General features: G+C 46.0%; 1 protein-coding gene across 1 annotated transcript; it reads right to left on the bottom strand.

The window, feature by feature from the left end:
* Window positions 1-471: 471 nt before the first annotated feature.
* Window positions 472-27,075, bottom strand: LOC118400665 (large subunit GTPase 1 homolog). The gene is given in 15 exon segments (XM_052475156.1): window positions 472-1,050; window positions 1,200-1,783; window positions 20,983-21,154; window positions 21,888-21,964; window positions 22,084-22,208; window positions 22,497-22,640; window positions 22,756-22,857; window positions 23,796-24,188; window positions 24,374-24,550; window positions 24,782-24,842; window positions 24,940-25,026; window positions 25,174-25,260; window positions 25,550-25,670; window positions 26,479-26,605; window positions 26,842-27,075. Coding segments are annotated over 11 exon segments (1,467 nt in total). The 5' UTR covers window positions 26,935-27,075; the 3' UTR covers window positions 472-1,050; window positions 1,200-1,783; window positions 20,983-21,154; window positions 21,888-21,964; window positions 22,084-22,133.
* Between the last annotated feature and the right edge of the window lie 915 nt (window positions 27,076-27,990).

Below are 27,990 nucleotides of genomic sequence, written 5' to 3'. Positions count from 1 at the left end.
CGAATTCATATGAAATGGCCCTTGAGTGTACTTTCATTGCACTATAATAATCAGTCGACATGGAAAGGCCTGAGCATAAAGAAGTAACGTTAAATAAACATACTTAGTTAGCAAGCAAAGCACTTCAGAAGACCTTGTGGGTAAAGGTCTTGATTTGACCTTCCTTACTTGGTAATAGGCAGGGCCTACAATGTGTTAAGACTGAAAATAATAGGTTTCCCTGATGTGCAGATGAATCCAAAGCAACAAGTTTTCAACCATCCTTCACATACTATCACCATCTTGTGGCAGAAAATGGTTTAACAGTTCACAATTTTTTATGATCACATACTAAACTCAGAATAACTGAACCATATTGGGCAAAATCTTGCTGTAGAATGATTTTACACGATAGTAAGGTTGTTAATAAATAATGTGAGGAAGATGTAAGGATCCGTTGGGATCTGACCTCCACATCAGAGTTGAGGGATGAGGAGTCAGAGAACGTTTCTAAGGTGCAGGGTTTGTCCATTCTTTACGGTCCTCCTGAGGGGGATCTCTCTGACACACCTGCTTCCCTGGACAGAGTCTGGTTGAATGTTGACATCCATGTAATATCCCATATCAGCAATCTTGTTGAGATTTGTGGTATTGGAGGGAACACAGAGAGGAGTGCCATCCAAGCCCAACGCACATGAGGAAAGAGTGTGTTTAAAGATGATTATCAAATACTGTATGAGGAAAAGCCAGGACAGGAATTAAAGAGCAACTTAAAAAGGAGTTCTCAAACATCCACCATTTAGTCTTTCATTCTCTATCTTAAAGATCTTTATTTGCTCTTTCATTCCAATGCTTGCTATAAAATGACATAAACAACACTGCCAGGCATTGAGTCCATCTCCTTAACCCAGAGAGGACTCTGGGCTTACTGTGTGTTTTTCTTACTGTGTGTCTTTCCCTCTGGGGTTGTGCTGAGTGGGGGAGAGAAACCCCCCAAGAGACTGTGTCTGGAGAACCCCTTCCAGGCTGCTGCGGAGTGGTACTCTTCCTGCACCAGGACAGGAACACAATCTGACCACAGAGTCAAGACAGTAATGACAACACGGTTAGGGTTCAATTCAATAAGAATTTATATTCACATACTCATTAAATCTCGCCCACCAGCTAGCTCTCTCGAGGCTGGGGGCGAGGCTACATATTCATAAGCTGGAGAAGGATACAGCAAGATGCAGGGTTGCACAGAACGTTGATGCCAGTAGCCATGGCATGGCTCTCAGTACAAACTCATACTGAGTGTCGTAGAGCAATATGATCTAGGAGTATACGTTAAAAGATGAAGAGATTCAAGTGCTAAGAGCATTATTATGTCATATTTTATTGCAAGTTTTCACTACATAACACTTCACTTTGAGGGACTGTTGTGGCAATACATCCAAGTACGGCAACTCAGACATGAACAGAAGTGAACTACAATGGGATGTCACTTACTGCTCTGGAGAAAGCAGAACTTGTAGGTCCAGAGCAAACCAATAACATCAGTGCTGTCCTGCCCAAGGACACAGCATAGCAGTCAGTTAGCCACTGAAAACAGGGTGCTAGTGTGGAGGTGATTTCATAAGAGAATCTCCCACTTAAATGGAGGAGGTCTGTGAGAAGTTCTTCTCCCATTATCCTCCCAGTTAGAGGCCTGTCTACAGGCCCTGGGCTGGTCCTGGATGTCAGGTAGCTCCCTCCACCAACAGCAGAGAAACAGCCATGGGGTTCTGCCTCCTCCTCCTCCTCTTCATCATCCGCAGGCTATTATCTGGAGAAGGTAAAGGGGTGAGGGTTGAGAATTGCAGTTCTGCTAACTGAATGTTTTCCATTGAAGCATTGAAAAAAAGTATTTCACAAGGACCTCTCTTCAGCCTCATTTATTTTGCATTTATTGGCTTTATAGATCAAACTTTATTGTTATTCATATACACACAGTGCAAGCGTATTGTTTGTGTTGATAACATATTGTAGGACCGGATACAACGAACATGCTCTGCCTAAAGGGTAACTGTGAGCAGCTCTGCCAAAAAAAGGATACCTGAGAAATGTGTAAAAGGAAAGTGAGCATTTCTCATTTGCCAAGATAATTCATCCACCTGACATGTGTGGCATATCAAGAAGCTGTTTGTTACACAGGTGCATCTTATGCTGGGGACAATAAAAGGCCACTCTAAAATGTGCAGTTGTCACACAATGCCACAGATGTCTCAAGTTTTGAGGGAATGTCCAACTGGCCTCACAACCGCAGAACACGTGTATGGCGTAGTGTGGGTGCGCGGTTTGCTAATGTCAACGTTGTGAAGAGTGCCCCATGGTGGCAGTGGGGTTATGGTATGGGCAGGCATAAGCTACAGTCAATGAACACAATTGCATCTTATCAATGGCAATTTGAAAGGACAGAGAAACTGTGACAAGATCTTGAGGCCTATTGATCTTGAGGCCATTCATCCGTTGCCATCAACTCATGTTTCAGCATGATAATGCACAGCCCCATGTCGAAAGGATCCCATATCCAGCAACTTCGCACAGCCATTAAAGAAGAGTGGGACAACATTCCACAGGCGACAATCAACAGCCTGATCAACTCTATGCGAAAGGAGATGTGTCATGCTGCATGAGGCAAACGGTGGTCACACCAGAAACTGACTGGTTTTCTAATCCACGCCATTGCCTTTTTTTTTAAGGCATCTGTGACCAACAGATCTATATTCCCAGTCATGTGAAATCTATAGATTAGGACCTAATGAATTTATTTCAATTGACTGATTTCCTTATATGAACTGTAACTCAGTAAAATATTTGAAATTGTTGCATATATATTTGTGTACATCATAGATTGTTGTCTTGTCACCAGAAGAGCCTGCTGACTGGAGAGAAAGGCCCCAACGGTGCTGCACAAATGGCCAAGGAAACAGAGGTTACAGGTTGCCTCCTCCCCTGACTTCCTGCCGAACACTCTGCATCTCGCCGACATACCAGCCGAGAATAAGTGTTTCCAATAAAAGGTAAGTAAAAGTTAAGTAAAATAACTATAAGTAGCTTAAACATGACAGTGCTTGACTTGGGAGCTGAATACCGGCACCTCAAATGTTGTTCTGCTTAAGCTCCTGCACCTTTTATTGAATATTAGTTTTAAAAATATTATGGAGCTCCTGCACCTACATTTGCTAGAAGATACTGACCCTACGAGCTGCACTGGGGTCAGAACGCAATCATGGTTACATTAAGACACTGTGGAGCCAGTGTAACGGTTCTCATTTGCTTGGATGACAAAGGACAGTGCTGTTCTCCTTCACGGTTTATTCTGCACACACACACACACACACACACACACACACACACACACACACACACACACACACACACACACACACACACACACACACACACACACACACACACACACACACACACACACACACACACACACACACACACACACACACACACACACACACACACACACACACACACACACACACACACACACACACACACACGTGTGTAAACTTTAGAGCAACTGCAAATCCATCATAAAATCTCCATCAAAGTTGAACAACTTTTTAAAATAGTTGTAGAACAGCTAAATGTATATTTACAATATCCATCATTACATCTATAACAACATGACTACAGATAGGCACTCAACTTATAATGACTCTATATGATGGCCATAACACAGCACGTGTAGAGCAACATAATGTAGCGACCCGCACAGACAGCTGTGTGTTATGTGTTAGGCTAGGAGGTGGTTGTGTTGTACTGACCAGTACCCGGTGTTCGCGGGGTCCAACATGTCAATCAACCTGCTATCTGCCAATCACGGGAATGCCTGGAATGTTCTGATGCCGGGCATCCTGGTGGTTGGCGGAGTGGCGTGGAGGGGGGTTGGGCAGGGGGGTGGAGTATTGGAAGTTAAGACCAGGTTCAGCCTTTGTTCTCTCTCTCTTACGTCTGGGCTTCACAAGAGAAGGTCACGATTGGCTTGTGGGTTATCTGTCATCTATTTGGCGTGTGCTACGGCCCAAACAGTAGCCTGTGTAAAGTTGGTTTAATAAACCGTCAATTCGCAAACTCAAGCCTCTGTCTGGACAATTGTTCATTTATGATCTAGTCAGGTTGGTGTCAGAAGTAAAAACGTTGATACAAGTTAGCCAGCTAGCTAGCTGACTTATGTGGCTAGCTACCGTAGGTGAGAACGGGGATTGAAAATGCTTCGAGGGAATCCGAAAGTGAAGGTGGAGGTAGGGGACGATTATGGCCAAGGAGGTGCGTGTGAATGGACGTCGGGGGTTCTGTCTGAGGAGATCGCCAGGGCGTCGGAGCGCAGAGGCCGCTTGAGGGAGGATGTTAGAGCGATAGCGGCTGAAGCGGGCATGAGTGCTTCGTCGACTGTATTTCGCGCGGATTCTGGTGGGCGGATCGAAGTGGCGACGTCGACGCGGCGTGACGAGGAACCTGGGGCTCAGGATGTAAACAAACATGGCGGCGCCCAGTTCCCGGCTGCGTCCATATCTGTTAAGACCCCGAAGTATTCCGGTAAGGCGGATTGGGAAGCTTTTCATGCTCAGTTTGAACTGTTAGCTCATTTTAGGGGGTGGTCGGATGAAGAAAGGGCACTGCAGTTGGCTTTATGCCTCACGGATGAAGCTCTGGCCTGTTTGATATTGATTAGCCCCGAGGACAGGCATGATTATGGTGCTTTAGTGGGAGCACTGAGGAGGCGCTATGGACAGTGTGTACAGCCCGGGCTACTGCGCTCCGAACTAAGTAATAGACGCAGGCAGCCTGGAGAGCCTCTACGGGTGCTAGCTAATGACATTGAGAGCCTCTCTCGGCGGGCATATGCTCACATGCCCCCTCCGTGCAGAGCGAGCTAGCACGGGACCAGTTCATACAGGCGCTCTCTCCTACGGAGCTGCGCATACAGACCCAGCTGGCTCATCCTGAGTCATTGCAGACAGCCTTGGAGATGGCTTTGGAGAGGGAGCTGGTGTGGGCTGGGGCTTCAGCTGGGGCTTTGGTGGGGGTGCAGGGAGACACACCCTCTGTGCGAGCTGGGGGGCAGAGCAGCCCGGAGCCGGAAAAGCCTGCTTGGGTGGCCGAAATGACAAAACTCATTCGGGCTGTGTCGCTACAGGCGGCACGAAACACAAGCCCTGGTCCCAGGGTCTGCTGGGGTTGTGGCCAGCCAGGCCATCTGCGCCGAGATTGCCCCATGTCCCCCAGAGCTCAGGGAAACGGCTCGGGGTCCGCATAGACCGGGTAGTGCGGACCCCTGGCTTTCTATCCCAACCACCATCATCTTCAGGAGGAGCCCACCGGCACAGACGGGAAGCAAGGCTCCACTTCCCCCAGAAGCAGACGAGGGCAAGCGGATGGAGCCTGTTGTTGTGGTGGGCCGGACCTGTGTTGGGGACTTTTGTCATGTCCCTGTCACTGTGGAGGGGGTGCCCTGCTCCGCCCTGGTGGACACTGGGTCCACAGTAACCCTGGTGAGGCCAGATATTGTGCCAGGTTGGACTCAGTGTGAGCCTACAACTGTGCAGCTCCGCACAGTCACAGGTGAGCTGGCACCCATGAAAGGGAAGGGAATAATGACTCTGACAGTAGGGGGCAGGACTGTGCGTCATCCTGTGTGGGTGGCGGCTGTGCAGGACCCTTGTATCCTGGGGTTGGACTTTCTTAGGAGCACAGGCTGCCAGTTAGACCTAAATAGGGGCACACTGAGCTTCCAGGGAGGGACGGAAGTCACCATGGCCCCCCCTAATGTCACATTCACTCAACCCAACAAACCCTTTACTCCAACAGTTAAAGCAGCAGAGACTCATGGCTGCGCCCCTCCCCCACAGCTGTGTGTGACTTTTCCCCAGTCCCCCTTCACCTACGGCGGTGTGTTACATTCCCCCAGCTACCTCCATGACACAGCCCTCTGTGAGCCCGGGCCGCACCCCCAGCCCAGCTACCCCAGATGGGAGAGGAGAGGACACTGTCTGCAGTGAGGGAGATATGGGGAGGAACTGTGTTGGTCTTGACCCCGAGCAGCAGGAACGGTTGTGGCAGTTGCTGTTTGAATTCAGAGACAGCTTTGCGTTGAGTGAGGAAGAGGTGGGTCAGACTCATCTGGTGCAGCATGAGATCGACACAGGTGATGCTCGACCCATCAAGATGCGTCCCCGCCGTATCCCGATGGCACGCCAGGAGGCGGCAGACAAGGCTGTGTTGGAGATGCAGCGGGCAGACTTCATTGAGCCCTCAGACAGCCCCTGGGCGGCGCCAGTCGTCATGGTTCCGAAGAAGGGGGGCAAGCTGAGGTTCTGTGCGGACTACAGGCGGCTGAATGAGGTAACCAGGAAGGACTCATACCCCATACCACGTATCGATGAGTCGCTGGACCTGGTTAGGGGGTCCTCCTGGTTCTCCTCACTAGACCTCCGCAGTGGCTACTGGCAGGTGCCCCTCTCCCCAGAGGCCAGAGCCAAAACTGCATTCTCCACTAACAGAGGACACTGGCAGTTCAAGGTCCTGTGCTTTGGCCTGTGCAACGCTCCAGCTACTTTTGAGCGTTTGATGGACAGGGTGCTGGATGGCATCCCCCGACAGCAGTGTCTGGTATACCTCGATGACATCCTGGCCCATGGCAGCTCCTTCCAGTCAGCCCTGGGGGCGCTACGGCGTGTGCTGGAGAGGGTGGCTGCCGCAGGTCTGAAGCTCCACCCCGAGAAGTGCCACTTCATGAGGAGAGAGGTGTCCTTCTTGGGCCACCGAGTGGGGAAGGAGGGGATCAGCACCATGGAGGACAAGGTAGGGGCTGTCAGAGACTGGCCCACCCCCACCGACCAGCGTCAGCTGAAGAGCTTCCTGGGCCTGGCCTCGTACTACAGGAGGTTTGTACGGGGCTTCTCAAGCGTTGCTGCTCCACTGAACCGCCTGCTGCCGAAGGACAAGGCTTTCACTTGGACAGTGGAGTGTGAGGAGGCGTTCAACACCCTCAAACGTGCACTGATCGAGGCCCCCGTGCTTGCCCCCCCCGACCTCACCTTGCCCTTTATCCTGGACACAGACGCGAGCAATGTGGGCATGGGTGGGGTGCTGGCCCAGGTGGGGCCAGAGGGGGAGAGAGTGGTGGCGTACTTCAGCAAAACATTTGACAAACATGAGCGCCGCTACTGTGTCACCCGGCGGGAGCTCTTGGCTGTTGTGGCTTCCGTCAAACACTTCAAGTACTACCTGGGTGGTCTGCCCTTTACTGTAAGGACTGACCACTCTGCTCTCCAGTGGCTCATGTCTTTCAGAGAGCCAGAGGGGCAGGTGGCACGCTGGTTGGAGGAGCTTCAGCCGTATGACTTCACGGTGGTGCACAGGGCAGGGGCACGCCACTCCAACGCCGACGCCATGTCCCGTCGGCCCTGTACTGCAGATGGCTGCCGCCACTGTGAACGGAGAGAGGGACGGGAGAGAGAGCTGCGGGCAGAGGAGGGTGTCTGTGCCACAGTATGTTGGGCGAGCGGGCCTGTCTGCTGTGAGCTGCAGACTGTCGACGTGGCTGAATGGCGGCAGCAGCAGGGACGGGACACAGACCTACAGCCAGTGCTACAGTGGGTAGAGGCGCAGGTGAGGCCACCATGGGAAGAGGTGTGCTACGGCCCAAACAGTAGCCTGTGTAAAGTTGGTTTAATAAACCGTCAATTCGCAAACTCAAGCCTCTGTCTGGATAATTGTTCATTTATGATCTAGTCAGGTCATTACAATAATATAACAGTTTCAATAACAATAACTGTTGTTATAACTGTTCAATAACAGTTTGGGAGCGCATACCACACACACACACACACAAAATGTGTAAATTTCACAGCAACTGCAAATCAGTCAAAATCTGAGTGACATTAAATAAAAAACATTTACACTTCACAAGGTGACTAACCTCATTAGCAAGGAAAGTACGGGACGGATGCTAGCTAGTCTATAGTGTACAGCAACATGCTAACTTTGTAAATGTCCATAAAATCGCATACAGGACACAACTCTGTAACTCTATCACATAACATGTCAACATCGAAAGTGATTATAAAACAATATCATTTTCAGCCTAACATACATTAGATATAATTTTAAAAGTGAAAACACTGGGTGCAGCATCGATCATGATACATACCTCCAAAGTTTAATAACTCTTTTGCTGGATTCTGCGTGATCATGTGCACATAAATGCACAGATACAGTTACACAAATAATACAGCAGGTGGCTCCACAACTATACATAGTGTAACGACCCTGGGTTTATAAGCGCGGAAATGAACTTTGCCGCACGAGCACACTTTTGCGGCACAGTCGATAGCGCTCCGGACCTCGGGCTACAAGGTCGAGGGTTCGAGACCTGCACCCTGTCTGTTTCATGACAATATATATACATGACCTGGCTTATTAATTATGGCAAAATACATACAACCAAGGATGTCTATTTCAACCCTGTTTCACCAGCGTGAGAAATGGGTTAGAAAACATGTCTCAATGCGGGGATGGAATATGCCACTGGGTGTTATTGAGTTCGATGCTACTGAGTTTGTGCTATTAGTACATAAAAACATTGTGCTTATTTGTACATATCATACATAGTTGGAAACTCAGTTGGCCACTGTACTCCAAATTTGACCTTTATCTACACTGCTCCATCAGTATTTAAATACTTCTAGTTTTCCTGGAAAACTCATTTTCGACCTCATGCTAAATAATATAATAGAATGGCACATAGCATTGAACAACAAAGGAGCTGATTGGCTGACACTGCCATTCCAAAATTTCTTTACATTTTTTTTTTCATTTATTTGCCAAATATTTATTAGATGACATCCACAAATTAATTATGAGAGCATATAATATAATTTCCCTCCAAAATGCAGTTTTGGAGCGAAATGCAATAATAAATAGTCAAGATAGCAGATTACGTTTCAACGTTGAGGAAGGTGGTCTTGATCGCGCTGTTGGGCCGGGACCTAGAGATGGTTGAAGTCCCGAAAGCAGGCAGGGGGAGTTCCACCGTCTCATTCAAGAGCTTCGACTGCTTGGAGAGGAATTCCGACTTTACTTTCGTCTGGAACCGAAGCCAGTTCCATCACCTGCTCCAGATCGTTGGAGCCAGGATCGCCCGGATGGAAACCAACTACCGGGAGTCCATCAGCCCAGTTGAACGCCTGGCGATTTGTCTCAAGTAAGCTAAATTCAAGTAAAATTTTAACGTTTTTCATACCATAATTGATTGATATTTGATAAAAACAATGTATGTGCAACCTAGCTAGCTAAAGGGCTCTCTAGTTAATAGTCCCTATTTGACATCAGATGTACTTTTACAGAATGTTCATTAGGACTAGAACTTTTCCCAAAGTTGGTTTATAATCCGTTTTTAATTATGCAATGTACCAAATGAAAAGAAAGTTGAGGTGCCTTCTGCCCTGATGAAGGTAGGTGTTTCAGTATGATATGTTGGATAAAGGAATAAAGACAGACACCAATGTCAAGTTCAATAGTCTTTTTTTGTGTATTGTACAAATCCCTACACATGGAGTCCGGGGAACAGTCCGGCTAGTTGAATACCTATCAACTAGACTCCGTAACATCATCCTTTCAATAGAAAGTGCAAACATAAAGGCATAACATTAAGTTCTTAACAGTCAGGTCATAACAATAGAAAAAGCATTACATTTCTTTTTACTTCAGTTGTCATCTTCCTTTTTTAATTTAATTATTTAAGAAAAATATATATATTTTAATTACCCGAGGGCAAGTGAAGTCTCTTGCTTACAGAGTAAGCCTGTCCGGTGGCTTGCACAGCCGACCCACCCGTGAGTAAGTATTGGCTCTGACAGGGGTAGGATTAGGGGCACGAGATGGAGAGCTTGGTGGGGTAGAAGCCTCACCTTCAGTTGGCTCATGTCTCAATTCTGCACCCCTTACCCTTAGGCCTGGACTGTGATCCAGCTCATGTAGGTGAGTGTATGGCGTGTTCTGGTTTGTCTGCTCTGCTACGCGCAGATCCACCCGATTGCGACGATAGAGGGAGCCACCAACATCCACCAGGTAAGAACGTGATGCAACTCTCTGCAGGCATGTGCCCAGCCTTCAAAGTCCTGTGTGGTCTCCCGGCAGCGGTTTCATCCTTATCGTTTCACCCACCTCCAGCTCTGGTAGGTCTCGAGCAGTCCGGTCGTAGAAGCACTTTAGAAAGCTGCTTTCTGTGATGCAGTTTGTCTGTGACGCCAACCATGACGCAGGGCTCAAGTAGCGTGTTAGCTATGGAGCTGGGCTGTCAGGGAGCAGTTCAATTTCCCAAAAGTCAGAGTAGTGATCAACGATGAGAAGATATTCAGCCACAGACAAAAGGACTAAGTCCATGTTGACGATTTGCCAGGCCCTTGTGGGCAGTTCGTGTGACATCATGGTTTCCTTTTGCTGTTCATGAGCGTACTCGTTGCATGTGGTACAGTTGCTGAACAAAGTCTTTAATTTCTGCTTGCATGTTTGGCCAGTATAATGTTTCACGAGCCTGGCGGTAGCATGCGTCACCTCCAACGTGACTGGAGTGTATGCAGGTAAGCATCTCTGAACATAGTGATTTGGGAATAATGACCTTCTGACCTCTGAACAAGACGCCATTTTGTACGCTGATCTCATCTCGAAAGGTCCAGTATTCTCTCACTGTGAAAGGTGTCTCCTCTTTCAGGTATGGCCAACCTGCGAGAGCCATGGACTTCAGTGACTAGGTGTTCGTCCTTGTCAGTGTGTTGCCTGATCTGGGCTAGGCGGTGATCTGTGACGTTTAAGTAGTCTGCCTGATTGATCTGTTGAACATCTTGTTGTTCCTGCTGTAGTGAACAGATGGCCTGCCGCTGATAGATAGTGCCTTTGCCTGTACATTGTGTTGTTGCACTGCTCAGTGTGTCGCTGATGTACATCTCTGGTCCTGGTTTGTAAATTACCTTCAGGCTGTAGTTTTGCAGAGTCAGGAGCATGCTTTGAAGCCTCGTTGGCAGGTGAAGACGATGCTGAGGCACTCTTTCTCAATTTGTGCATAGTTTTGTTCGGTGGGGGTGAGCACTCTCGAGAAAAACACAACTGGTTGGCCTTCCTGCATAAGGCAGCATCCAAGTCCCCTTTGGCTGGAGTCGCTCTGGATTGTGACAGGCTTCATGACGTCGTAGTAGCGCAACACTGGCATGGATGAAGCCAGAGATTTCATCTCCTGCACCTCGTGCTTGTGTAGCCAGTGCGGCCTCGTGCTTGGGTAGCCAGTGCCATGGGGTGTCTTTGTCCAGCAACCGGCACAGAGGCGCAAGATAGTTTGCAAAGCCGGTGAGACGCTGTACTGTCGAGGATCGCTCTGACCTTGTCTGGGTCCGGCTTCAGGCCTTTTGCCGAGAGAATGTGGCCATGGAAGTGGACATCTTTCACCTTGAACTGCAGTTTCTTCAGGCCAAGACGAAGCTTAACTGATCGGCAGCGCTCCATCAGTGCCAGGAGCTTCACATTGTGGTCACGTTCTGCTTCTTCGTCTGTGATTATTTCTCCCCTGTTTTCAGGTACTTTATTGATGATAAAAAAAGAGTAATTTAAATGTAATAACTCGCTAACGTTAAGAGTGTTTAAGGTGTGTCTTAATAACATCTTGAGGAAGTTAGAGTTAAGTTTGCAGAGAGTAATATGAGCCCTGCTCGGTTGTAGTGAAGAATAGCATCGTACTGAGAGTAGCTGCCATTTTATGTCGATTGTGAATGAACATATGCGTTGTTAATAAGATATTTTGCTGTGGTATTTGTATAATGGTTTTTCTGTTGTTTTGTAATGTGTTACTCTTGTAAAGATTGAACTAAAAGTTGAATTGAGAAAACAATACCGTATCACTCTCGTGATTATTTCTCCCCTGTTTTCAGGGGCGTAACATCACCACAGCATACAATCAGGACATCATTGGCGATGGGTTCAATATCCTTGAGCCCAGCCAGTAACTTGTGCTGCTTGCGTTGGTATATCTCAGGCGCCACTGAAACACCAAACGGGAGCTTGAGCCAGCGTTTCCGACCCCAGGGGGTCCAGAAGGTAGTCATGAAGCTGCTTTCTTTGTCCAGCTTGCATTGAAGGAATGCATCTCGGGCATCCACCAAGGTGAAAATCCTGGCCTTGGGAAGCTTATAGAGGACATCCTCTAGTGTCGGCATGATGTAGTGGGATCGTTTCAGTGCTTGGTTCAGACGCTTTGGGTCGATGTAGACCCTCAGCTTCTCTGTTTTTTTCACTATGACCATATTGCTGATCCAGTCAGTTGGTTCAGTCACAGATGTCATGTGGTCATCGGCCTCATACTTGTCCAACTGGGCCTTCACAGCCACTTTCATTGCAATGGGCACATTGCGAGGAGCACACTGGACTGGAGTGATGCTCTCATCCACTTCAAAGTGTACCTCCCCAGGCACAGATTCAACGGGCCTGTTGAATACATCGTCATATCTGCTAAGTAGTTGTTCTTTGGACAGGGGTCCATGCTAGACATGATCCACAATGTGCAGGTCATTTGGTACAGTGAACTGCATCAGTCCCAGGCGTTTGCATGTAGAGCCTGAGAGGAGAGGATGTTGACTGGTTTTCACAATCTCAAACCCCAGCTTGTGTTTGCGTCCCCAAATAACACAGTCGGTCTCAAAGGTGCCCATAGAGCTCATTAGCTCTCCTGAGTACAGCTTTAGTCTAGTATCGCTGGGCAATAGATGTGTGTCTGGTGCCAGATTGATTTTTGTCTTTGTAGCTCATTACGTTGCATGTCGCACCGGAATCCAGTTGACATTGTTGTTGCTTGTTGTGTAATCGTAGTGTCACAAACCTTTTCTTCCCTCGAGTGTACAGCCCCAATGGATTAATGCATGAACTTTCACTGTTCAGCTCTGAACATTGAATGACATCAACACGGTGACTCACTCACCGTTCTTTTGCTTTTGAGACACACTTTTTCACAGTGATTATTAGTTTCACAAGATCTGCATGGTTTTCCGTAGGCAGGGCAGTGCTCTTTGCCACGTGTGTGTGTATTCCCACAGTATTTACATGCTACGGGGCTGTCTGTGTTCACCGTTCGTGGTGAATTACTCTGCCTCGATTGGTTTTGTCTGAATGTCTGCCGAGCAACGGCGTGAACAGTATCAACGTCGGAGCGTAGGGTTTCGATTTCTATTGCTCTCATTCTCATGTCAGTGAATTCAGCAGTGCGGCACATTTCGATGGCAGTTACTAATGTTAAGCCTCTCTCTCTCAGTAGACGCCGGCGCGTATCCTCATTTGCAATTCCCAGTACTATTTTGTCACGAATCAATTCATCTTTCAATCCCCCGTATTCACAAGTGGCGGATTTCTCTCTCAAACGGGTTACAAAGTTGTGTACTGACTCACCCTCTTCCTGTTTACAGCTTCCGAAAACGAACCGCTCATTAATGACGTTTCTGGCGGGTTTGAAGTAATTCTCCAATGCATCCAATATAGCCTTTGCATCACACTGTTGTCCTGCTGTGATGGTGAGATTGTGCCGGTAGATATACCTGCATGCGCTGCCCATTAATCTCCTCAGAGTTGCAGCTTGTACCTCGTTGGGTTTCTCATGTAGACCGGTCACCAGCGCATAGTCCTCAAATTCATCCCTGAAAGTTGTCCCAATTAGTATTCCAGTCCCCTGTGAGAACCATGGGATTTGGTGGTGGAATGTTCGCTGCCATAGCAATGGAATAGGTGATTTCTTTGCCTTCAGTCAGAGGTAGGTAGTGATGCTAGCTAGCCAGCTAACAACGAGGTGATCAGTGTTGTGAGTAGGAAATGACGTGTGTTCGCATATGGAAAGTAACTGCGCCTATACTGTACTTAGCTACAAAAATAACGTGTGTTTTCCGAGCCACTTCTGATACCATGTTTCAGTATGATATGTTGGATAAAGGAATAGAGACAAGACACCAATGTCAAGTTCAATAGCCTTGTTTGTGCATTGTACAAATCCCTACACATGGAGTCCGGGGAACAGTCCGGCTAGTCGAATACCTATCAACTAGACTCCGTAACAGTAGGCTAGTCTTCTCCAGGACCCATTGTTGTTAAAGACAGTTACAGTAATTCATTATATTCTTATTGGACTCACATACACTCTTAGAGAAAAAGGTTCCAAAAGTGTCCTTCTGCTTACCACATAGAATAACCCTTTTTGGTTCCAGGTATAACCCTTTGGGGAAAAGGTTATACATGGAACCCAATATATTTATTTATTTTTTCACCTTTATTTAACCAGGTAGGCAAGTTGAGAACAAGTTCTCATTTACAATTGCGACCTGGCCAAGATAAAGCAAAGCAGTTCGACACATACAACGACACAGAGTTACACATGGAGTAAAACAAACATACAGTCCATAATACAGTATAAACAAGTCTATATACGATGTGAGAAAATGAGGTGAGAAGGGAAGTAAAGGCAAACAAAGGCCATGGTGGCAAAATAAATACAATATAGCAAGTAAAATACTGGAATGGTAGATTTGCAGTGGAAGAATGTGCAAAGTAGAAATAAAAATAATGGGGTGCAAAGGAGCTAAATAAATAAATAAAATAAATACAGTAGGGAAAGAGGTAGTTGTTTGGGCTAAATTATAGGTGGGCTATGTACAGGTGCAGTAATCTGTGAGCTGCTCTGACAGTTGGTGCTTAAAGCTAGTGAGGGAGATAAGTGTTTCCAGTTTCAGAGATTTTTGTAGTTCGTTCCAGTCATTGGCAGCAGAGAACTGGAAGGAGAGGCGGCCAAAGAAAGAATTGGTTTTGGGGGTGACCAGAAAGATATACCTGCTGGAGCGCGTGCTACAGGTGGGTGATGCTATGGTGACCAGCGAGCTGAGATAAGGGGAGACTTTACCTAGCAGGGTCTTGTAGATGACATGGAGCCAGTGGGTTTGGCGACGAGTATGAAGCGAGGGCCAGCCAACGAGAGCGTACAGGTCGCAATGGTGGGTAGTATATGGGGCTTTGGTGACAAAACGGATTGCACTGTGATAGACTGCATGCAATTTGTTGAGTAGGGTATTGGAGGCTATTTTGTAAATGACGTCGCCGAAGTCGAGGATTGGTAGGATGGTCAGTTTTACAAGGGTATATGTTTGGCAGCATGAGTGAAGGATGCTTTGTTGCAAAATAGGAAGCCAATTCTAGATTTAACTTTGGATTGGAGATGTTTGATGTGGGTCTGGAAGGAGAGTTTACAGTCTAACCAGACACCTAGGTATTTGTAGTTGTCCACGTATTCTAAGTCAGAGCCGTCCAGAGTAGTGATGTTGGACAGGCGGGCAGGTGCAGGCAGCGATCGGTTGAAGAGCATGCATTTAGTTGTACTTGTATTTAACAGCAATTGGAGGCCACGGAAGGAGAGTTGTATGGCATTGAAGCTTGCCTGGAGGGTTGTTAACACAGTGTCCAAAGGGCCAGAAGTATACAGAATGGTGTCGTCTGCATAGAGGTGGATCAGAGACTCACCAGCAGCAAGAGCGACATCATTGATGTATACAGAGAAGAGAGTCAGTCCAAGAATTGAACCCTGTGGCACCCCCATAGAGACTGCCAGAGGTCCGGACAGCAGACCCTCCGATTTGACACACTGAACTCTATCAGAGAAGTAGTTGGTGAACTAGGCGAGGCAATCATTTGAGAAACCAAGGCTGTCGAGTCTGCCGATGAGGATGTGGTGATTGACAGTCGAAAGCCTTGGCCAGATTAATGAATAAGGCTGCACAGTAATGTTTCTTATCGATGGAGGTTAAGATATCGTTTAGGACCTTGAGCGTGGCTGAGGTGCACCCATGACCAGCTCTGAAACCAGATTGCATAGCAAAGAAGGTATGGTGAGATTCGAAATGGTCTGTAATCTGTTTGATGACTTGGCTTTCGAAGACCTTAGAAAGGCAGGGTAGGATAGATATAGGTCTGTAGCAGTTTGGGTCAAGAGTGCCCCCCCCCCCCCTTTGAAGAGGGGGATGACCGCAGCTGCTTTCCAATCTTTGGGAATCTCAGACGACACGAAAGAGAGGTTGAACAGGCTAGTAATAGGGGTGGCAACAATTTTGGCAGATAATTTTAGAAAGAAAGGGTCCAGATTGTCTAGCCTGGCTGATTTGTATGGGTCCAGATTTTGCAGCTCTTTCAGAACATCAGCTGACTGGATTTGGGAGGAGAAATGGGGAAGGCTTGGGCAAGTTGCTGTGGGAGGTGCAGTGCTGTTGACCGGGGTAGGAGTAGCCAGGTGGAAAGCATGGCCAGTAGAAAAATGGTTATTGAAATTCTCAATTATAGTGGATTTATCAGTGGTGACAGTGTTTCCTATCTTCAGTGCAGTGGGCAGCTGGGAGGTGTTCTTATTCTCCATGGACTTTAGTGTCCCAGAACTTTTTTGAGTTAGTGTTGCAGGAAGTAAATTTCTGCTTGAAAAAGCTAGCCTTGGCTTTTCTATCTGCCTGTGTATAATGGTTTCTAGCTTCACTGAACAGCTGCATATCATGGGGGCTGTTCGATGCTAACGCAGAACGCCATAGGATGTTTTTGTGTTGGTTAAGGGCAGTCAGGTCTGGGGAGAACCAAGGGCTATATCTGTTCCTGGTTCTAAATTTCTTGAATGGGGCATGATTATTTAAGATGGTTAGGAAGGCATTTCAAAAAAAATAACCAGGCATCTTCTGAAGGGATGAGATCCTTCCAGGATACCCCGGCCAGGTCGATTAGAAAGGCCTGCTTGCTGAAGTGTTTCAGGGAGTGTTTGACAGTGATGAGTGGTGGTCGTTTGACCGCTGACCCATTACGGATGCAGGCAATGAGGCAGTGATCGCTGAGATCTTGGTTGAAGACAGCAGAGGTGTATTTAGAGGGCAAGTTGGTTAGGATGGTATCTATGAGGGTGTCTGTGTTTAACGCTTTGGGGGGGTACCTGGTAGGTTCATTGATCATTTGTGTGAGATTGAGGGGATCAAGCTTAGATTGTAGGATGGCTGGGGTGTTAAGCATGTTCCAGTTTAGGTCGCCTAGCAGCACGAGCTCTGAAGATAGATGGGGGCAATCAGTTCACATATGGTGTCCAGAGCACAGCTGGGGGCAGAGGGTGGTTTATAGCAGGCGGCAACGGTGAGAGACTTGTTTTTAGAGAGGTGGATTTTTAAAAGTAGAAGTTCAAATTGTTTGGGTACAGACCTGGATAGTAGGACAGAACTCTTGCAGGCTATCTTTGCAGTAGATTGCAACACCGCCCCCTTTGGCAGTTCTATCTTGTCTGAAAATGTTGTAGTTTGGGATGAACATTTCAGAATTTTTGGTGGTCTTCCTAAGCCAGGATTCAGACACAGCTAGAACATCCGGGTTGGCAGAGTGTGCTAAAGCAGTGAATAAAACAAACTTAGAGAGGAGGCTTCTTATGTTAACACGCATGAAACCAAGGCTATTACGGTTACAGAAGTCATCAAAAGAGAGCACCTGGGGAATAGGAGTGGAGCTAGGCACTGCAGGGCCTGGATTCACCTCTACATCGCCAGAGGAGGAGTAGGATAAGGGTACAGCTAAGAGCGATAAGAATTGGTCGTCTAGAACGTCTGGAACAGAGAGTAAAAGGAGCATTCTGGGGGCGATAAAATAGCTTCAAGGTATAATGTACAGACAAAGGTACGGTAGGATGTGAATACAGTGGAGGTAAACCTAGGTATGGAGTGATGATGAGAGAGATATTGTCTCTAGAAACATCATTGAAATCAGGAGATGTCATCGCATGTGTGGGTGGTGGAACTAATAGGTTGGATAAGGTATAATAATATAATAATAATAATAATAATATAATAATATATGCCATTTAGCAGACGCTTTTATCCAAAGCGACTTACAGTCATGTGTGCATACATTCTACGTATGGGTGGTCCCGGGAATCGAACCCACTACCCTGGCGTTACAAGCGCCATGCTCTACCAACTGAGCTACAGAAGGACCACGTATAGTGAGCAGGACTAGAGGCTCTACAGTGAAATAAGCCAATAAACACTAACCAGAACAGCAATGGACAAGGCATATTGACATTAAGGAGAGGCATGCGTCATCGAGTGATCAAAAGGGTCCAGTGAGTAGTGAGGTTGGTTGGGGTCACGGCGATTCAGACAGCTACCCGGGCCATCGGTAGCAAGCTAGCATAGGATGGAGGTCTGTTTTTAGCCACCTCGTGCGTTTCCGTCGGTAGGATTAGTGGGGGTTCCGTGTGGTAGAGAGGATTAATCTAATTAGCAAAAAAATAAATAGATATAGTTATAGAGGCCCAAGAAAAAATAAAAATAAATTGTCCGATAGGTCTATTCAGATGGCAGCCGATAAGACATTTAACGATTAGCGGACCGCAGATGGGCGTTCAGGTAACGTCGCGACCGAGGAGCCAGCCGGATAACTCCCTCAGATGGATAACGTCGGTAGTCCAGTTGTGAAGGCCCGGTGGGGCTCCGCGTTGGCAGTAAAACGGGTCCGGATAGGTGATTGTAGCCCAGGAGTGACTGATGTAACTCTTCAGCTGGCTAGCTCCGGAATAATTGATGTTTGCTCCGGAATCGATGTAAGCCGATAGTCACATGGATAGCAGCTAGCTAGCTGCGAGATCCAGGTACAACTGTCTTGGCTCCATTGACGGGAAACATGTAGTAATCCAGGCTCCACCGTGCTCAGGTTCGCAATTCTACAACTACAAGGGTACATATTCAGTTGTACTCTTGGCTGTAGTAGATGTCATCTACTATTTCTGTGTTGTCGATGTTGGTGCTTACGGCAAGGGATGTGATGGCGGGACCCTCCGTAACTGCCTTTGGTCAGGCACTTCAGGATGGCACCCTGGATATTCCACCACCTGCATCACTCCCTGGGGCTGAAGACATGGGACCTGTTCCCCATGTCTTTGTCGGCGACGAGGCCTTCCCTTTGAGACCCAACCTCACGAGGCCCTACGCTGGACGCCAGCTGCAATTGCCAAAGCATGTAAGGATCTTTAACAAACGACTGTCCAGGGCAAGGTTAGTTGTTGAATGCGCCTTTGAGGATACTGCGACAATGATTCTCTCCTCCATGTGTCCAACCGCATGCGACGACCTGCATCAGTATAGTTGCCTAGTTGGGCAAAATATTATGCAGCAGTGATGCCATGACACAATTGGTGTGTTCGAAGCGTTAATGTAACCACGATTGCATTCCGACCCCAGTACAGCTCAGTGTAAACAATCGTAATGGTACGATCGTAATCTTCGGGCAACACTTAAATATAAACATTACCGGCATACGAAATGAGTACCGGTAGTTATTTCAGTCCAAGTAAATCACTAGACATGAAATTCCTCCATATTTAAATGCGTATTTACCTACAGGCCTAATCACATAAAACATGCTATTATCAAAAGCACCTCCAAACAGATGTGTCAGGTCGGGATGCAAACTTTGTCGGTTTGAAAAACAGATTTATATATCGGGCACTACAAAGACATCACACCAAAGGCTTTCTGCTCTGTTAATTTGTGACACTGTGCGTCCTCTCCCATGTCGCTAAACTGTGCCAACGTTGTCCTAAAGAAAATATTTGGAATAGCATTGGCAAATACGCCCAGTGGGGTGGAGCTGCGTCAGTAGTGCACAGCACAGGTATGTCATCTGGTCAGTGCTATTTGGGATACTTGGGCCCTAAACCCTTACCTAACCATTTCAAATTTCAGTTTAAATGGGGGTAGAGTCATCCCGATAATCACGGAGAGCACGGACCTATGAAAAAGGTGTGGGAAATTGTGCCCCAATAGTATGCAAATTTACTTCAAAAAGCGCTGCCTGGTTATTCAAACGTAAACACATTTCCCTGTAGATTAGAGAATGACAATGAGATTGACATGATTTTGCCAGGGCATGGCGATGCCCTTACTCAATTCTTTATTTATTTGACCAAATTTGAGTTATAAAGACACTCGAGCTGGGCCAATTGAATGTTTATTAATGATAGTCACATTTTAAATAATTTATTAGTCCCATTTTATGTACTTTTCTTTGGACATAATGCCCCGATTTAGTGCACCAGTCATGTGCAACAAACCAAAGAACACCTTTCCCAATTTCTGCTGTTGCCCTACACTGAAAGATAAAGGCCATTTCTAAAAGATAAAATGTAGGTCAGCTTCAGGTAGCCCTCGCTCAATGAAGCCTCTGGTGGCAGTTTGAGGGTACTTTGGGCACGTAATCACGGCAAATATTAGAAACACTAATGAGAGCCAAAAACACCACAAAGTAACGTTTGAAAACCATCTGAAATATATCATCAGGGATATTACTCAATTGTTATTGCTTCAGACGTTTATTGCAGTTAGCAGTTGTTTTTTAAATTTTTTTATTTGCAAATAAATTCATTTTAAAAAAATCCTACAATGTGATTTTCTGGATTTTTTTCCTTCTCATTTTGTCTGTTATAGTTGAAGTGTACCTATGATGGAAATTACAGGCCTCATCTTTTTAAGTGGGAGAACTTGCACAATTGGTGGCTGACTAAATACTTTTTTGCCCCACTGTACATATACATATGAGATGAGTAATGTAGGGTATGTAAACATCATATTAAGTAGCATTGTTTAAAGTGGCTAGTGATATATTTTACATCAATTTTCATCAATTCCATTATTAAAGTGGCTGGAGTTGAGTCAGTGTGTTGGCAGCAGCCACTCAATGTTAGTGGTGGCTGTTTAACAGTCTGATGGCCTCGAGATAGAAGCTGTTTTTCAGTCTCTCGGTCCCTGCTTTGATGCCCCTGTACTGACCTCGCCTTCATTTCATTACAACCAATGGCTGGGAGGTAATGTGCCTAGACTGGTATCAATCTCTGCCAGTGTCATTTTAATGTAATTTCTGTGGAGTTGCCTTCTATTGTACCTGATGGAAGAAGTTCTTGTCCACCAGATTCTCATGTCTCTTGACTTTGCTCTGTTTGTGGCCCGTCTTGGAGCCTTTAACCGTCTGCATCTCCAGACTGGAACTTGCTGTGCTGGGGCTGGAAGTCTGCTGCACTGATGTGGGGAGGAGGATGGCAGTAAAGCAGTTTCCCCTGGGGACGGTCAGAAAGAACCTTTTAGTGGTGCTTCGTCTGCCATTACTACTGAACTGAGTTTCAGTTCATATAAGGAAATCAGTCAATTTAAATAAATGTATTAGGCACAAATCTACAGATTTCACATGACTGGGCAGGGGTGCAGTCAGGGGTGGGCCTGGGACGGCATCGGCCCATCCACTTGGGAGTCAGACCCCACCCCCGACAATCCCAAATGTGAAGAAGCTGGATGTGGAGATCCTGGGCTGGCATGGTTACATGTGGCCTGCGGTTGTGAGGTGGACGTACTGCCAAATTCTCTAAAATGACATTGGAGGCAGCTTATGGTAGAGAAGTGAACGTTCTATTCTCTGGCAACAACTCTGGTGGACATTCCTTCAGTCAGCATGCAAATTGCACACTCCCTCAAAACTTGAAATCTGTGGCATTGTGTTGTGACAAAACTGCACATTTTAGAGTGGCCTTTTATTGTCCCCAGCACATGGTACACCTGTGTAATGATCATGCTGTTTAATCAGCTTCTTGATATGCTGTACCTGTCAGGTGGATGGATTCTTTACAAAGGATACAATGCTCACTAACGGGGATGTAAACAAATTTGTGCGCATTTTTTTATAGAAATTATATATTTTCAGTGTAGGTATACAGACAAAACAATGTTTAGACTATTCTGCCTAATAAACCATACCTTTACATCAAGAGGATGGTGGAGGAAGGAGGGTTAACTTACAACGTAGTCCTTGAGGACGTAGCGGGCTGATCTCGACTGGTCAGGCTGTCCGTGTGTTGTCATGAAGCCCTTCATGTCTGACAGAGAACAGGACAGTGTCAACAGCCTGCTCCGACTCCATCACTATCATATGGCTTATGTTGTGCTGTGTATTGTTCTACACTGTACTATATAAGGACAGGGTTTATGGTCTCACATCCGTAGGCCATCAGTAGCTCCTCATAGTTGGGTATGCAGTCGGGGTCCTCATCCTCTCGCGGGCGGGATGATGTTTATGCCATAGGTGCCCTCTAGCACATCCCGAGGAATAGTCTGACACACTTGAGCAGTCTGTTAAGGCCTTATTAACCATAATAAACACCCAATCAAACATCTGAAAAATCCTTTACCCAAGTGAAACGATTAGGTCTCTGAATTTAGCTGTATGTTTGTAATATGAAATGATAACATAGTATGCAGCTCCACTTTTGTCCTACTGAAAAAAACAAATTAAAATGGATTTTAGAAGAAAGAAAAAAACTCCAGTATCTACTGATAGGGACAATAAATATGACTTCTACACCCATAAGTTAACAAAATCAGTTTGTAGGGTTGGTAAGTGAAGGATATGAGGGAGATGGCAGGCACGTGGTCTCTTATCTGGTCGATGGGCAGGATCCCACAGCAGATCATCTCAGCTTTAGTGGCCACAAAGGAGGGCATGACCAGGCCGGGGCAGTCACACAGACACAGACCTGGCTCCACGTACAGCGTCTGGAACACACACACACACTTGAATTCTTTATTTGACTCTATAAGAAAAAGTTATTGTAACTAAGGCACACAGTTTTAGAGGTCAAGTAGGCTACATCAGAGAGCAGTGCTTTACCTGAAAGTGCTTGGTGTGCCCAGGCGTGACTGAGACGGACACCTTCTTATTTCTCAGAATAGTGTTGATGGTGGGACTTTTTCCCACATTGGGATACCCCACCTGTTTAGAGAGCAGATAGGAGAATTGAGATCACTCCAAACACAAGACCTGTTCTCCTACTTCGTAAATGACTTCCTATAGTAATATAAAGTGTATTATAAACTGGGTGGTTCAAGCACTGAATGCTGATTGGCTGAAAACTGTGGTATATCAGACAGTATACCACAGGTATGACAAAACATTTATTAATGTTCCAATTACATTGGCAACCAGTTTATAATAGCAATAAGGCACCTTGGGTAAGGACTGTATCCATGCACTCCACGTTACGTTGTGCATAAGAACAGCTCTTAGCCGTGGTATATTGGCCATATACTACACCCCCTTGTGCCTTATTGCTTAAACATGACCTAGTATTTAAGCCGACTGATATCCAGTGTGTATCTGTTAATCGAATGATTAGAATATTCCACCCTGAAACCATATAATTGTATGGAATTGATTAGAATGTATAAAATTATAATCAATAAATGTGTAGTTCTAGTCAGAATTAGGGTAAAACAATATAGCTAATGTTTATCTCTTTATAGTCTGAGCAGAATTCTGCGCTGACCTTGGCTGGGGGCCACTGAGAGTACTTCCCAGGGTCTCCCTATCTTGAGGGAGGACGGGGAATGATTCCCACGGCCACCCCTAATCTTTGTCGGCTGGGTAGTGGGACAGTATGTGCGTAGGATACCTACTGTTGTGTGTATGTATGTGCGTAGGATATCTACTGTTTGTGTAGAAGTATGTGCGCAGCTATAAAATGGATGTCTTTGTATTCTTGACTTTAGAACGTTCTCTGAATAAACTGTACTAACCTTTTGCATAAGCTGAGTCTTTGACTAATTATTATTATACCCATGGTCTTACAAACCTCTGGGATTGGTCAGAGCTATTGATTGTTAGTTATTATCATTGGGATTGAAAATTCTTGTGACAGTATCGGTACTCACCAGCCCCACTGTGAGCCCGCCCTCTTTCAACGTTGGCCCATCGTGAGCAGCCTTAAATATGGCCAGCAGCTCGTCTTTGGTCAGCAGGCCACTGGAGTTGTGGAAGGAGGAGGAGTTGTGGGTGGAGCCGTCTATACTCTCTTCATCGTCTGCTTCCTCACCCTCTGAGCAGGTCTGCCAGTCTCCCTCTGCTACACAGTCTTCAAACTGCTCCCCTCTCTGCTGCTCCTCATCCACATCACTCTCCTCATCTTCCTCCTCACTCTCTTCCTCATCCTTCTCCTTGTTATCCTCTACCTCCTGTCTTCGACTCACATTGTCTGTCATTCCCATGTCTTCATTTTCTGTGTCGCTCTGTTCATCTTCCTGCTCCTCCACTTCCATTCCCTTTCCCTTTGGAGAATGAACAAGGGAAGGTATCACTGAGGTCTGAAGAGGAGAAGCCTAACAACTCATCTTTCATCAGTCAAAAAAGTATACCAGATCTAAGTTCAACAATGGTGAGCATAGCATTCGTTCTGCTTTAACCAGGCCATCTAAGACCAGCCCTTCCAATTAAAATGTGAATGACTCCTCACCTTCTCCTCTGCCTCCAGCCTCTCATTCTCCACCAGTGCAGACCAGAAAACAGCATGGAGGCCCTCTCTCTGGAAATATCTGGCCCAGATCCTCCGCTGCTCCCGGGTAAGCAGGTCAGCCTTGTTCACCAGCAGCAAGTTCACCTTGTCCCGGGACACTTCCTTGACATAGCACTCCTACAGGAACCTTGAAGGTTAATGGGTGAAATGCCACAGTGTTTCCCCACCTATCAGTTTGGTTTCGCAGATTCCCCCACCTGGCAATGCCATCCCCAATCCAAGAAAAATTTGCCTAAATTATTTGATGACAGCCTTTGGCCATACTGATCCGTAGAGAACGGACACTAATTAGAACGGTGGATTAAATCAATGGGCTAGATTGGCTGCGCCCTTCAGCACTGTACTTACCAGGTCAGGGCAACGAAACAGCAACGGGTTTCTGGCATCAACGATCTGTACAACGATGTCACTGCGTAGGAAAATTCACATTTCCATCATCATACAAGGCACTGAAAGGCTGAAACAGGACACAATTAGTCATGTTACACAGCAGCTCTAATTCCTACTTCCTCTCAATCACTCGCCAGAGCTGTCTCCAGAAATCCAAATTCCTTTCAAAAGGGGTGAGAATCATTTTCTGCTCCTCTTCAAGTCTATGAAACAAAATAGATCAACTTTAGGGCACTGCTGAAAGAAAACCATGTTACTAAAGGCACACAATCTATAAACATCAAAACAATGAGATCCTATTCAATTGATGGGGGGGGGTGTAAGTGTTGTGATTGTAGTGGGTTTCATACAGTGCCAGTTCTCGTCTCCACTCCATGAAGCTGTCTCTCTCGGTCTGCTGGAGGACCTCTGGACTGGTGCTCCCATCCTAGTGAGGCCTGTAACATGACAAGACAAAGAAGAGACAGTAATGGAACATCAGAGGCAATCAGCACAATCCCTACTACTAAGACAACTAGAAAGAGGACATGAAATAACATTTGGAAGTAATATCTTTGGAGTCACTGTGCCTACTGCACGGTTAGCGCTATCCGGAATCTTTGGGACGTCCCTACCCTAAACCCTAATCTTAACACTGACCCTAATCATTTAAAATGTCAACTTCAATAGGATTACGTCAGAATTGGGACTTCCAAGGATCCCCGATAGCAAGGACCCTTACTGCACCTTCGTGGTATTCTAAGAAGTTGTTTGTTCTCTTCGTGCAGCTTTTTCAACTTTGCCATCTCCTCGGCTGTCAGTAATCCTGCCCGAGCTTCAGCTGGCACAAACTTGATGTTGAGCTTTTCTGGGGAAACACTTCATCCATCAATTGCATCCTGGCAATCCTGTACAAAGAGGCAGGTACTGGGGTGTATTCATTAGTCGGATTCCATTGCAAAACATTTGGCCTGTTACTGTAAGACTCTAAGAACCAAACAGAAGTAAACAGAACGAAACAGGGAAGGACCTACCTGAATTTGTCCAATAAACTCGTTTGTTGCAAAATGTTTTCCGTTAAGAGTAAACGGTGTTCCGTTGCAAACGTTTTGCAACAGAATCCAACTAATGAATACACCACTGGGGACAAATTATAGTAGGTCCCTCCCCATTACTTTAGCGTCCGTTTAAGAAACATTTTGCAAAAGAATTGGCAAACTTAATACACCACTGGTAGAGGACAGTTTAAAAGTTTCCAGGCTCTGATCAGGCCCTACACCCAAACAAGGGCACTGCGTTCATCCACCTCTGGCCTGCTCGCCTCCCTACCACTGAGGAAGTACAGTTCCCGCTCAGCCCAGTCAAAACTGTTCGCTGCTCTGGCCCCCCAATGGTGGAACAAACTCCCTCACGACGCCAGGACAGCGGAGTCAATCACCACCTTCCGGAGACACCTGAAACCCCACCTCTTTAAGGAATACCTAGGATAGGATAAAGTAATCCCCCCCCCCTTAAAAGATTTAGATGCACTATTGTAAAGTGGCTGTTCCACTGGATGTCATAAGGTGAATGCACCAATTTGTAAGTCGCTCTGGATAAGAGCGTCTGCTAAATGACTTAAATGTAAATGTAAATGTAAAAGATCACTTATCAGGACAATGCAATGGAGTATTTACCTGCAACAAACTCAGTCCCTGCCATTTCTGCAGTTGCAAGGAAGTCATCCATAGAACTCTGCTCAGTCACTGACTGCAGGTTGAGACGACCCCAATCGTAGCCATCGTTCAGTTCACTGGTGTGGAGCTGGCAATGTGATATCACGTTAAATCATCAGCAAGGTAGCTAGCTAACAAGACAGACGACCATTAAAACAAGATGTGTTACTTTATTTTCAAGGAAGCAGTATTCACCAAATCCTGGTTATCCCAAATGTTTTACTTTACTCTGCTAACGAACAGGCTTGGAGGTAGATCTCGCTATAGGTTAAGCTAGCTAGCTAAATAACCATAGTTAAATAACGTAGCGTTAATTAACGTTACCCAAGTATCGCCCCTCTTGTTGCCTCGGCCTGCGTTGAGTCTCTCCTTTATCAACGATCTCCCGAGCCCCATGGCAGACTTCTTCTTACCCATTTTAGGTTTAGTCTTACTTGTTGCCACAAATTACTTTGTCAGTCTCATTAGATTACATTGGTATATCGAGTACAGCCCAGCAAACAGGACCCCATGTGAAGTGAATTGTTGTCCCATGAGGAGAAAGTGAAACGGAACATACCAACTTGGTTAATATTATTAGTAATTATTCAGCTATCGAGATTGATCTCAAGTGTATAAATTGCTGGAAGTAACTGAACCAGATTCAGTATGTTTGTTTGTTGCTTAAAGTGTAATTTTATTATGAATTACTGTAATGATTTGTGCATTGACTTTGGTTGTGGTACATTCCAAAAGATGTCCAACACTCAAATACGCATTGAAGGAAACACACTCCGCCAAATAACATTTCCGCCAAGGACACGTTCTAAAATATACACTTTTTGTGACAGGTGCTATCATCTACATGTCGATTCTCAATTCTCACATTTCTAAAAACTTAATATATTTCAAATTATATTTCTGCAATGTATGCGCAACACAAGATACTCGTCCCTTCATTGGTTATTTGATTAAAAAGATGGTGAAAATCGGAAATTAACTTGTTTTGTCATTTATTTTGTCAAAATTGGACATGGAATAACGGAAAACAAGAACAACAAAAGTTAAAACATTTTTGATTTTCGCTTTGTTCATACGCGGAAGGTCACGCCCCCTCATAGAATATTCATAATACTTAGGTGTGTGTTTAGACCAGAGCTTAGTTTGTAAATCATTTTACAAAATAGTTTCTAAACCCAGAGGCGCAACATTGCGAGACTTTTGGGAACGCTTACACAGTGTTGCCAACTTAGCCGCTATATTTAGCGAGTATTCAGACCCCTCTAGCGACACATTCTCAAACAAGCGACTAGCGACAAATCTAGTGACTTTTTCTGGTGTTATTGGAGACTTTTGGAGACTCTGACGTGAAAGCACGTATCGTTCTTAATCTTCTCAACGAGCAGCGAGTGCTGCCGTGGGCCCCAACCCTGTCTCAAAGCACTTACAGGCGGCCCAGTCCTCGTGCAGCAGTCCCTCCCAGCTGCAGTCAGA

Source organism: Oncorhynchus keta, chromosome 22 (genome assembly GCF_023373465.1).
Source record: "Oncorhynchus keta strain PuntledgeMale-10-30-2019 chromosome 22, Oket_V2, whole genome shotgun sequence".
NCBI classification, from domain to species: Eukaryota; Metazoa; Chordata; class Actinopteri; order Salmoniformes; family Salmonidae; genus Oncorhynchus; species Oncorhynchus keta.
Note: the sequence above shows the minus strand (reverse complement) of the source record. Positions and strands in the feature narration are given on the sequence as shown.